The 12,649-nt window shown below is 55.9% G+C and overlaps 3 protein-coding genes across 3 annotated transcripts; 2 read left to right on the top strand and 1 right to left on the bottom strand.

Moving 5' to 3' along the window:
* Positions 1-316: 316 nt before the first annotated feature.
* ACO1O0_007432 (P-loop containing nucleoside triphosphate hydrolase protein) lies at positions 317-7,934 on the top strand (the record flags this gene model as incomplete). The annotated part of the gene is made up of 7 exons (XM_083196805.1): positions 317-406; positions 466-1,387; positions 1,444-4,451; positions 4,921-5,294; positions 5,356-6,547; positions 6,602-7,730; positions 7,789-7,934. The coding sequence occupies 7 exons, from the start codon at positions 317-319 to the stop codon at positions 7,932-7,934; spliced, it is 6,861 nt and encodes a 2,286-aa protein (XP_083048013.1).
* Positions 7,935-8,491: 557 nt separating this feature from the next.
* Positions 8,492-11,821, top strand: VAM6 (SPX domain-containing protein; the record flags this gene model as incomplete). The annotated part of the gene is made up of 4 exons (XM_083196806.1): positions 8,492-8,573; positions 8,643-11,045; positions 11,094-11,202; positions 11,251-11,821. 4 exons carry the CDS (start codon positions 8,492-8,494, stop codon positions 11,819-11,821), a joined length of 3,165 nt encoding a protein of 1,054 aa, XP_083048014.1.
* A 186-nt stretch (positions 11,822-12,007) lies between these two features.
* Positions 12,008-12,298, bottom strand: ACO1O0_007434 (uncharacterized protein; the record flags this gene model as incomplete). The annotated part of the gene is made up of 1 exon (XM_083196807.1): positions 12,008-12,298. The coding sequence occupies one exon, from the start codon at positions 12,296-12,298 to the stop codon at positions 12,008-12,010; it is 291 nt and encodes a 96-aa protein (XP_083048015.1).
* Between the last annotated feature and the right edge of the window lie 351 nt (positions 12,299-12,649).

Here is a 12,649-nt window from a genome sequence, read left to right on the forward strand (position 1 = left end):
ATTTCCCACCTGATGATACTGCCAGCGACCTCGGGGTACTTGGAGAATGGAGAGGGTCTTTGGTGAGGGTCTCTGTTGTTGAGGGTCACTGCTGAGCGCCGCTGGATCCCCGACCACATGAGCGAGACTGGTCGGTTATCGATTGCGCCGAGCAAGACATGATGCATTGCTTGGGCAGCTTTCCCTTGCTTCATGTCGTGTGAGCTCAATTGCAACTGCAATTCCCATACTCACAAGCTGTCGGAAGCTGTCAAGTCCTGTGGCCAGCATGAGGAGAAGCTGAAGCCATCGCCGTCAAAACCATCAGCAGTACACCATGGGCTCCTCCACCACAGACGTCGCCGCTGCCGACGCCTCTTCCCAGAACAGCAAGCAGTCCAACCCCGAGACCGTCTCCAAGCCCAAGGTGAAAAGACCCTGAGCTCTTTCCTGTCCCAAACTGTCTACTCACCTCCCCGTCTGCAGTTCCTTGACAGCCTCACAAGCTTCTTCCAACTCCTCTTCTACGCCGACCCAACATGGATCGACTACCTGCTTCTCCTTGTCGGCACCGTCTCCGCTGCCGCCTCCGGTGTCCCCTTCCCTCTCATGGGCATAATCTTTGGCCAGCTCCTCGATAACCTCAACGATGCCACTTGCGGCATAGAGTCATCTGGAAACAGCGGCGACATCCAGGATGCCGTCAACGAAAAGGTCCTAATCCTGGTTTATATTGGTATCGCCGCCCTCGTCCTCATCTACATCTACGTCGTCACCTGGAGTATCTTCAGCCGACGTGTTGAGACGAGGCTGCGCGACCGCTATTTCAAGACCCTGCTGCGCCAGGATGCGTCCTTCTTCGACTCGAGGCAGGCTGGTGAGCTGGCCTCGAGGCTCAACGCCGACATCCAGGCCGTTCAGTCGGGCACCTCCGAAAAGGTCGGCATGTGCATCGCCTGCTTGTCCTTCTTCCTGACGGCGTACATTGTCTCCTTCACCCGCGACTGGAGGCTGGCCTGCATGCTTCTGTCCCTCATCCCTGCGTTCCTCATCTCAGCTGCCGTGGGGAGTGCCTTCACGCAGAAGTTTGCCATGGCCATGTCCGACTCCATCGCCTCTGCCTCGTCTATAGCCCAGGAGACTCTCTCCCACATCGCTGTCGTCCAGGCGTTCAGCGCTGGTCCACGCCTCGAGAGCAAGTTTGCCTCTCGTGTCATGGAAGCTCAGAAGCACGGCATCAAGAAGGCCTTTTGTGCAGCTGTCCAGGCCGGCGTACTGTACTTTATTGCTTTTTCTGCCAACGCCTTGTCGTACTGGCAGGGGAGCAAGGAGATTGCGGCGTCCCTTGAAAAGGATGACTCGACTTCGGTCGGAGACATCTATACCGTCATCTTCCTCCTCGTCGATGGTAAGTGGCATCACAATGGGCCTATCCAGCACATGTTTCTCTGACACAAACTGCAGCATGCATCATTCTCGGCTCCATCGCACCCATACTCCCCATCCTTGGAGGAGCCGCAGCATCCTTCCAGAAGCTGCGAAAGGACATCGAAACCCCCTCGCGCATCGATTCGGCCTCGGAAGACGGCAAGAAACTGTCGTCACCCATTCAGGGATCGCTCTCGTTCAAGGATGTCTCCTTCGCCTACATCTCGCGCCCGGACCGACCAGTGCTGAACAGCGTCTCGTTCGAATGCCCAGCTGGAAAATACACGGCCCTGGTTGGACTCTCCGGCAGCGGCAAGTCTACGGTCGCCGGCCTAACCTCTAGATTATATGATCCGACCGAGGGTACCGTTAGCCTGGATGGGCACGACCTTCGGGAATTGAACGTGAGGAACCTCAGGAGCTTCATGAGCCTCGTACAGCAAGAGCCGTCCCTGCTTGATCGTTCCATTCTTGAGAACATTGCTCTGGGCATGGTCAACTCGCCTCAGCAAGATCACGCCAAGTTCCAGCAGATCCTCCTTACCCCCGTTCTACGTGAGATTGCCGAGAAGATCAGAAACGGAGATGATCTTGTCCACGCTTCAGAGTCATACGGCCAAGACACGGTCGATCTAATCAATCTCGTCTGCCATGCGGCCTCTTTGGCTGACGCCTCCAGCTTCATCGAGAAGCTCGAAAATGGCTACGGAACCCTTGTCGGCACCGGAGGTAAACTCGTTAGCGGTGGGCAGAGACAGAGAATCGCCCTGGCCCGAGCCCTGATCCGAGACCCCAAGATTCTCATCCTCGACGAGGCAACCTCATCTCTGGACTCGGCAAGTGAGCGGCGGATCCAAACGGCAGTTGAGTCTATCGCCAAGGGCCGGACGCTAATTTCCATCGCCCATCGTCTGTCGACAATCAAGAACGCCGACAATATCATTGTAATGAATCAAGGCCGCATCATTGAGCAAGGCACTCATCTGGATCTCATGGCTCTCAACGGATCGTACGCGGGCATGGTTCGTCTTCAGAACATCAACTCGGAGCAGCAAGATGACACACCGTCGCTTTCCAGCACCGCCAGGGGCGACGTCGAGACGGTGTCATTGGAGAAGGCAAAGGATTCCACTTCGGAAGAACAAGAATCCAGTGATGTCCCCACTGCCGAGAAACAAGCCGTCTCTCCGTCCGGCGATGCTCCTAACCCCGTGGAGACCATCGCAGAACTTGATTCCAACAAGTCTTCGTGGAGCGTTATCAAGAATATCGGTCGCATGGTCCGGCCTAACCTGCTATGGCTGGCGATGGCTGTCATTGCTGCAACCATTGTGGGAGGCACTTTCACAGGATCAGGTCTGATCTTTGGTCACACCATTGGCGCCTTCAGTCCCTGCCATCCCAAGAGCGAAATCCTGTGGGGTGGCAAGTTCTTTGGTGGCATGTTCTTCATGCTGGCCGTCATCGAGCTGTTCGCCTACACATGCAGCTGGTCCGGATTCGGTTACGTGGCAGAGAAGCTGCTGTACAAGATCCGTGTCCTCTCCTTCCGCTCCCTGTACGAGCAAGAGCTGCAATGGCACCAGTCGGGTGGCCGCACGGCGACATCTCTTCTGTCCGTCATCACTTCTGATGCGGCAGCCGTCGGTGGCTTCAGCGGCTCCATCATGGGCACCATGTTCTCTATCGTTGTCAACTTTCTGGTTGCCATCATTGTATCGCACATCTTCGCATGGAAGATTGCCATCGTGTGCCTAGTCACCGTGCCAATCCTCCTAGGGTCCGGAGTGATGCAGATGCGTGCCCTGTCCAGCTTTGAGCGGAAGCACGCCGGTGCTTTCTCCAATGCTGTGGGGATTTCGGTCGAGGCAGTCAACTCTTTTAAGACGATTTCGTCCCTCTCCCTCGAGCAGGAGATCATGGAATCATATCGCCGGGCCCTGAAGGCCCCTCGCAAGGAGATGGCCATGGCCAGCGCTTACACCAATATCTGGCTCGCCATTGCCAACAGCTCGGGCAATTTGATCTACGCTTTCGCATACTGGTGGGGATCGACCAGGATTACCAAGGGCGAATACACTCAGACCCAGTTCTTCGTCATCCTGGTTTCCATGCTTGTCAGTGCCCAGCTTTGGGGTCAGATGTTTGGTCTTGCTCCCGAGGTGAGCCGTGCGAGGGCGGCGGCCTCGAGAATCCTCAGCCTCATAGACTTGGGATCTGCTGAGCGCTTGTCAATCAAGGAATCCGAGTTGAGTCGGGGGGCTCCGGCCGGCGAGAAGGACATTGAATCCAGAGCTGAAGCGCTGCAGAGACCGCATGGCAGCAGCACCGGCTCTAGCATCACTTTCAATAACGTCGGCTTCTCTTACCCTGCCCGACCTCACGTGCCCATCCTTCAAGGCATGTCCTTCACAATCCAGAGCGGGCAGTTCTGTGGCCTCGTAGGCCCATCCGGCGCGGGCAAGTCGACCATCATGTCGCTCGTCCAGCGGATGTATACACCAACCAGCGGCACTGTCGAGATAGATGGTGTCGACATTTGCGGGCGTGAGGGTACCGATTTCCGGGACGACATTGCGGTGGTGCCCCAAGACTGCGCCCTATTCGAGGGAACAATCAAGTTCAACGTCGGCCTCGGAGCCAGGAGAAACCGAGAGGCAACCGACGCCGAGATCGAGGAAGCTTGCAAGCTGGCCAACATCCATGACACCATCATGTCGCTTCCCGACAAGTACAACACGGAGTGCGGCCCCAACGGATCACGCCTTTCGGGAGGACAGCGCCAGAGGCTGGCCATCGCACGTGCCCTCGTCCGTAAGCCACGGCTGCTGCTACTGGATGAGAGCACGAGTGCGTTGGACGCGGAGAGCGAGAGGGCCCTTCAGGAGGGGCTCGAGCAGGCTGCCCGAGGCATCACGGTGATTGCCATCACCCACAGGCTGCACACGGTGCGCAAGGCCGACGTCATCTTCGTGGTCGAGGCAGGAAAGGTGGTCGACAAGGGCCGTCACGAGGAGCTGGTTGAGTCGAGCGAGTCGTACAGAGTGAATGCTCTGCAACAGATGTTGGGTAGCTAAGACAAAAATAGGTAACAAAGGGGGTCACGGATAGGTATATCGGTACATTAATGGTTGGGATTATAAGATACTCATAGACTATAATTGAATTTGCAAAGGCATCGGCGATATGAAGAGTTGTCGTGCTGTTCAAACCTTGATACAGTTCGTGGCAGTGTGAAGACCATTGTGGTCAGTGTGGTTGTTGACTGCTACTTGGCTGATGCTTGGCTGATGCTTGGCTGCCCATCTGCGCATGAATCGGTGTGCCACACCACCAATGGAGAGGTCACATGCTTGGGGGCGTGGGGTCAAGGAGGACGCTAATTCGTCTTGGAAAAGTAAGCTACCAGGTACGAATAATGCAGTCCGTCCACGTCGATAAAATAGTTTAAAGCTTCAGCGCGCCGGCCCCAATTGTCCCCAGACTTCGATTTGCTCGCCCCATTGTCCACAGGCCGTCGTCAAAATTCCGCCTCCTGCTGGTCTCGGGAATCCCTCCTCTGTTCCCGGCACAGGTCCAGCAGTCCACACCGGCCACAACAACCGGAGCAGCTCGATCAGCCATCACGAACGGGGAGGGGGAGCATCAAGCAACCGCGATCCCCTCGCCTCCCTCGGTGAAGGCGAAGCCTACGAACTCGGCGACTATAGCGACATCGCCGCGCGACGCGACGCAGAAAAGGCCCAACAGCGGCACCAGGAGAAGCGAGCCTGGAAGCGCCAGTGGCTCGAGGAACAAGACGAGATGAAGTTCTCCCACAGCATCCAGTTCAACGCCGTCCCGGACTGGAGTAGCCATTACATTGCCTACAGCAACCTTAAGAAGCTGTGAGTAAACACGCCCGGTCTCTACCCCCGTCAAGACACCCACTGACGAGCAACCCCCCAGTATCTACCAGCTTGAGAAGTCGATCTACCAGGGCCGAACCGGCGATGGCGAATCGAGACCCCTTATCTCCACCGAAGACTCTGAGGAAGTCTTCACCAGAGCTCTTGGAGTTGAGTTGGAGAAGATATGCTCCTTCTACGTCGCCAAGGAAGGCGAGCTCCTCGATGAGGTCAACCAGCTCTTGCGAGACATTGAGGCCCAGGCAGCGGCCGATGGCTCAAATCCCGCGTTGCGACTGCCGGCAATCGACGATGACCATCATCATCACGCCCACATCCATCCCGCGCCCACAAGCTCCGCTGGTAATATCTCAGACGATGACATCGAGGACAGCGCAACCGATGATGACGAGACGACCGGTCTCACTGGAAGGCCGCGGAAAAACAGCGCCCCCGGCTACAGCCTTGGCAGAAGGAGAACGGTAGGAGGCCTATCTAGCCATCTACCCGAGAGGAGGGCTTCGTCCGAGCTCGGGCGTTCTCTGCGACGACACAGCGCCACAGTCGACGACTACGGCGAGCATTCCCTCATGTTTCCCGGGTTGTACTCTTCTGGGATTCTGCTCAAAAAGCGTATCATCAGCCTCTACGTCCAGCTTTGCGAGCTGAAGTCCTACGTTCAGCTTAACAGGACTGGTTTTAGAAAGGTGTTGAAGAAGTTTGACAAGATTCTTGACAAGGATCTCAAGAACAGGTACATGTCAGCTCACGTTGACACGGCATACCCTTTCAGGGAAGAGACAAAGGATGTTCTTGAGCAGAATATCCAAAAGATGGAGGCGGCGTATGCAGATATCGTGACAGGGGGCGACCGGGAGCTCGCCAAGAAGGACCTGCGCTCCCACCTCCGCGAACATGTCGTCTGGGAGAGGAATACTGTCTGGCGAGATCTTATTGGAATCGAGCGTAGGGGTGAGGCCGCCAGGCTAGGCCAGACATTACTTGGCCAGGATTCTACCTTCGCCGGAAAGAGGTTACAGGGTGACGAAGCCCCTACCGTGGAGCCAAAGAGGATTAGCACTCCTCTCGGCCGCTTCTCTCTCCCACCCTGGTTGGCCAACACGACGGTGCTCACGCTCCTGGCGTCCGTGGCCATCTTCCTCATCATACTCTTCGTTCCCATGATGGAGAAATCGGAGCAGCAGAACTGCCTTGCCCTTCTTGTCTTTGTCAGCTTGCTCTGGGCTACCGAGGTGAGTGTGATGCCCCAAAGAGTCTGTTTATGAACCGGTACTGACTTGCCCTAGACGATTCCGCTCTTCGTCACCTCGCTTCTCATTCCCTTTCTATCCGTACTCCTCACTGTGGTCCACGAGGAAGACCCCAGCAAGCCGCCGAAGCGGCTCAACGCAAAGGAGGCCACTACGGCCATTTTTGCCTCCATGTGGACCCCAGTCATCATCCTACTGCTGGGTGGCTTCACAGTGGCAGCCGCCCTGTCCAAATGCACTGTTGACAAGCGCCTAGCAACTCTCGTGCTGAGCAGAGCAGGCACCCAACCCAAGACGGTCTTGCTTGCCAACATGTTCGTCGCCGCATTTGCGTCGATGCTGATAAGCAACGTTGCGGCACCCGTTCTCTGCTATTCCATCATTGAGCCCATGCTGCGGACGCTGCCGTCCGATTCCAACATGTCTAAGGCCCTCATTATCGGTATTGCGCTAGCCTCCAACATTGGCGGCATGCTGTCGCCAATTGCCTCCCCGCAAAATGTGGTTGCCATGGGCATCATGCAGCCCGAGCCGACTTGGCTCCAGTGGTTCTTCATTGTCATTCCGGTTGGGATTATCTCGATCGTACTAATCTGGCTTCTCCTCGTCATTTCATTCAAACCTGGCCGAGGTATCACCATTGCCCCCATCCGGCCCGTCAAGGAGAAGTTTACCGGAGTGCAGTGGTTCGTCTCCATCGTCACCATTGTCACGATCGCGCTGTGGTGTGCGAGCCATCAGTTGGAGGATGTCTTTGGCGATATGGGTGTCATTGCCATCATCCCGATTGTACTCTTCTTTGGCATCGGAATTCTCACCAAAGAGGACTTCAACAACTTCCCCTGGACAATTATCATTCTGGCGGCCGGCGGCCTGTCTCTTGGCAAAGCTGTCCGGTCCTCAGGTCTCTTGCACACCGTTGCAGGCATTGTGACCGAGAAGGTGGAGGGGATGAGCCTCTACGGGGTAGTAGTTGTGTTCTCCGTTCTGATTCTGGTCGTTGCTACGTTTATCAGCCACACTGTAGCGGCTCTCATCTTCCTGCCGCTCGTCTACGATGTTGGCGTAGCTATGGATCAGCCGCACCCGAATCTGCTGGTCATGGCAGGTGTCTTGATGTGCAGTGCCGCCATGGGCTTGCCTACCAGCGGGTTCCCAAACATGAGTGAGTCGCAGCCCCACCCATTATTACCAGCCTTGAGGGAGACTAACAAGAGGAATAGCTGCGATTATGAAAGAAGACCCCGTCGGCCAGAGGTATCTCCAGGTGAAGCATTTCATCAGCAGAGGAGTGCCCAGCAGTTTGATCACCCTTTTCGTTGTGGTAACACTTGGTTACGGCATCATGCAGGTTGCGGGCATAGATTAAAGGCTCAGGGGGGGGACATACCTACAAGATATACGATATGGGCGCAAGACCCTGGTCACCAGATGACCCAATGGTTCATGATCTTTACTATATGCCCTGATACGATGGCAGTGTCTTTCCATGTATAACAAATTAGTAGAGAAAAATAGGATTCGGATCAATACAATACATCCCAAGCAGAGGGATTCCATGTAAAGTTGGCAATATTAGTAGTACTAGCACTACTAGCAGCTTGTAATACGGATAGAGTCAACCTTAAAAGGAGTAAACGGGTATCAGAGGTCGCACTGTCACAGACACTGTGTGCAGCAATGCAGGGTGTTGAGCTCTGACCACCTTGACTGACGTCGGCTGGATTGCTTCCCCAGTGATTGATTCCCCACGGCCAGCGCCAGTGACGTCCGACTCCAGGCGCCCGTTGGCGGCAATCATCTTCAACCGACAGCAGCCCCCGTGCAAGCACGAGCACATCCCCTGGATCCCTCCCTTCGGCAAACTTCGCAAACTGATGCCCGCCTTCTTGCGGTGATCTTATCAGCGTCGAGCTGGCCGCCGCCATGCTCTCCGCCTTTACAGCTCATCCCATCATCGAGCTGCGACAGCGGGACAAGTCCAAGATCGAGACCATCTTGGCCTATGGTATGACGAGCCTAAGCCCCCAGACCAGTTATGCCCTACGTGGACGCTCACACAGGACTCTCTTCACAGGCGACCGTGTCCTCGTCGGCCTCAACAGCGGCGCGCTGCGCGTCTACCGGCTGAACGAGCTCCCTCCCCCGCAGAACGGCGACCGTCCACCGCCCCAAGATGCAACAAACACTCCTCCTTCGAATGGCGACCGCCCGCCGTCGCGGCCCCCTGCGAAACCAACAGACCTCCTGCGAGAGGTGGAGAAGTTCTCGACACGCGCGATCGAGCAGCTGGCCATCATCAAGGAGGCCAACACCATCGTCTCGCTGTCCAACTACCACGTCTCCCTCCACGACCTCCAGACCTACCAGCTCGTCGAGACACTGGGCCGCTCCAGGAACGCGTCCTGCTTCGCCGTCACGTCAAACATCGTCAAGGACCCGGAGACGGGCATACCCGAGATCATCAGCCGGCTGGCGGTGGCGGTGAAGAGGCGGCTGCTGCTGTGGAGCTGGCACGAGAGCGAGCTCAGCGAGGATGTTGTGGAGATCACCCTGTCGGAGACGATACGGTCCACGACGTGGGCGAACGCGACCAAGATAGTCTGCGGCATGAACGGTGGCTATGTCATGGTTGATGTCGTGACGCAGGAGATCGAGGATATTGTGAGCCCGGGATCGATCAACACGAATGGCCAAGGTAGCCGCTTCGGAGCCGTCAGCAATGCGGGCATGGGATACATGGGTCTTGGAGGCTACACCCCGAAACCTTTGGTTGCAAAGTTGGCCGATGGGGAGATGCTCCTAGCTAGAGACATCAACACGCTGTTTGTGGATGACAAGGGCAAGCCTCTGAACAGGAAACAGGTGCCGTGGCAGTCGGCCCCCGAGTCTGTTGGATATTCGTATCCGTACATTCTAGCCCTGCTTGCTCCGTCCAAGGGGTCGCTCGAAGTCCGAAACCCTGATACCTTGTCCCTTCTACAGACCATCTCGCTCCCAGGAGCGGCGCAGATACACTTCCCCCCGCCAACATACAGCCTGGCTCATGCCGGAAAAGGTTTCCACATATCGAGCGAGAGATGTGTCTGGAAGATGGGCGCAACCGACTACGACTCGCAGATTGATGAACTCGTCCAGAGCGGCCACTATGACGAAGCAATCAGCATCCTCAATATGCTCGAGGACGCCTTGTTGCGGAACAAGACCGAAACGCTTCGAGAAGTCAAGATGCTTAAGGCAGAGATGCTTTTCAAGAAGAAGAGATACCGGAAGTCAATGGATCTGTTCAATGAGGATGCTGTTCACGCCCCACCAGAGAGAGTTCTGAAGCATTTTCCGCCCCTTATATCAGGAGAACTTTCATCTTGGACCCATCATGAAGAGCAGCAGAATAAGACGAATGTGTCGCCAAAGAAGAACGGTACCAGGCCAAATACCCCAGATGAGTCTGGGGATTACTCTTCCCCGACCAATACTGGTGGAATCGCCAAATTCTTTACTGGGGGTCACAAGAAAACTTCAGACACGGCATCCATCGCTTCCAAAAAGGACGGATCTGATGAGGATGTGGAAGGTGTCAAGGATGCCAAACAAGGTGATATCACAGAAAATGGGCCACTCGAAGGCAAGGACCTGACGAATGCCGTATTGGAACTCAACAGCTACTTGGCGGGCACCCGAGCTCGGCTGCAGCGTGTCATCGATCCAGTCACTGGCAAACTGAAGCCTCGCGGCGATAAGAACGGGTCTACAGAAGACGCTGCGGAGAACTTCCTGAGAATGTCTCAGACCGATTCCGAAAAGAAGCTGGAAGAGGAGCTCCGGGAAACTTTCCGTCTCGTCGATACTACCCTCTTTCGGGCATACATGTTCTCGCGGCCTACACTCGCTGGATCTCTGTTCCGCATCCCCAACTTCTGTGATCCAGAAGTGGTCAACGAGAAGCTCCTAGAGAATAACCGCTTCGACGAGCTTGTCGACTTTTTCTACGGCAAAAGACTCCACAAAGAAGCCTTGGAGCTATTGCGGAGGTTCGGCACGGCCACAAAGCCAGATCCCGCAGCGCCCACACTGCATGGTCCCGACCGGGCAATCCAATACCTTCAAAAGCTCCCCCCGTCCCATATTGATCTCATTCTAGAGCACGCAAAATGGACTCTCCAGGCGAACCCAGGTTACGCCATGGAGATTTTTGTCGGCGATACGGAGAATGCGGAGACACTGCCACGGGACAGGGTCGCGTCATTCCTACGGGAGCAAGACTCTGAACTTGAGGCTCAATACATATCCCATATCGTCGAGGAACTCGAGGACGAAAGTCCCGAGTTCCACAATCGCCTAGTTGAGCTATATGTACACAACCTATCGGAGATGAAGGAGGGTGAGGAATGGGCCAAGACCATGGAGCGGTTTGTCAAGTTTTTACGCGAGTCCCGCCAATACAGCCTCAGTAAGGCTTTTGGGCTCATTCCGCGGGATGGTAGGCACCCACAATTCATTCTAACATGATGCCCACTGACAAGGACAGAATCGGCGTTTTACGAGGCTCAAGCTATTGTATTGAGCAACATGGGACAGCACAAGCAAGCATTGGAGATTTACGTCTTTAAGATGAAAGACTTTTCCAAGGCTGAAGAGTAGGTACAGGCACTTTGCGGAAGGGGACACTGGGCTAATCCGAGCAGGTACTGCAATCGAGTTCATCTGTCACAGGAGACATCTTTGTCGCCAGAGGACCCTGACGGGGCCACTCCGTCTATTTACCATACACTTCTATCACTCTATCTTCAGCCCGCGCCGCCACACCAGCAGAATCTCGAACCTGCCCTCGACTTGCTCTCGAAACACGGCTCCCGCCTGCCTGCGACTTCAACTCTCGGGCTGATACCCGACGACCTTCCTGTCAGGGACCTCGAGTCATATTTCCGAGGGCGGATACGTGCAGTCAACAGCCTTGTCAACGAGACACGCATCATCGCTGGGTTACGCAAATCCGAAGGCATCTCTGTGGCTGCACGACTGCACCTTGGCGATGACAAGGCAGGAGGGCAAGGAGGCCGTAACAGGCACGTCACCATCACCGACGAACGCCACTGCGTCGTGTGCCACAAGAAGCTTGGCGGAGGTATGAGAATGGGCGGCAGCGTCGTCGCGGTTCTTCCGGACAACACGACGGTCCATTACGGTTGCCTAAGCCGGGCGACGGGCCAGAGGTCGGAGAGTGCGCGGGTTCCAAGCTGGGGCAGGGGCTTCTAGAGATGTATATTGGTCCCGGATATGGTTGATTCTTGCGTTTCGCTTCGGGTGTCGAGCATTTACATGGGTCGGCGAGGCTGTATAGCTGTTTATAGTTTGTTTGAAGAATACCCCGTATGCGAATGTCGAAAGACGAGATGAAAGCCGAGGAGTCCCGGGTACCTCAGCGACGTGATGGTGTTTGGTTCAGTCCTCCTCCTCCTGGACCTCTTCGCCGTAGTTTTCCTCTTCCCTGGCTTCGTCCACACCCTTTGCCCCGTTGGCCGCACGGGAATTGTCCTCTTCCATGCGCGACGTGAGCTCCTTGTTGACCTGATCCTGGGTAGCAGCGACGGCCTGGCGCAAGGAGCTGAGGTACTGGGACTTGTCGGACACGGACGCTGAGGCTGGGGCGGGGAGGCTATGGGTGATGGTGAAGGGCTCGCTGGCGGGCGAGCTGTAGACTGCGGAGAGGTTGAGGTTCTTGTCTTGTGCCATGGCCACGGTATTTGGTTCCGCCGTTCGACTGGTAATAATGTGGGATGTGTAGATGCAGTGATGCTGCTGAAGGAAGGTTGATGCAGCGTTTTTTGGTGGGTTGGCGGGGTTGACGGATAGATGGGCGGGCAGCAATCGCAGGGATGCATGCGTCAGCGCAACACCTGAGACAGGCTGGAGGGTTCAGATTCCCCATGCCAAGGGTCCTAATCCCTTGTCCTGTCCTGGCTTCCCACCTGGCACATCGCCGCTCGCTGGTCCCTCAACCACAGCGACGCGCTCCTCTACAACCATGACACACATATTCGTTCTCTGAATCAAGATGTAACAGTTGCCCCCAACAATCCGACG

Source organism: Amphichorda felina, assembly GCF_050947745.1.
Source record: "Amphichorda felina strain 45539 chromosome Unknown scaffold_7, whole genome shotgun sequence".
Taxonomy (NCBI): domain Eukaryota; kingdom Fungi; phylum Ascomycota; class Sordariomycetes; order Hypocreales; family Bionectriaceae; genus Amphichorda; species Amphichorda felina.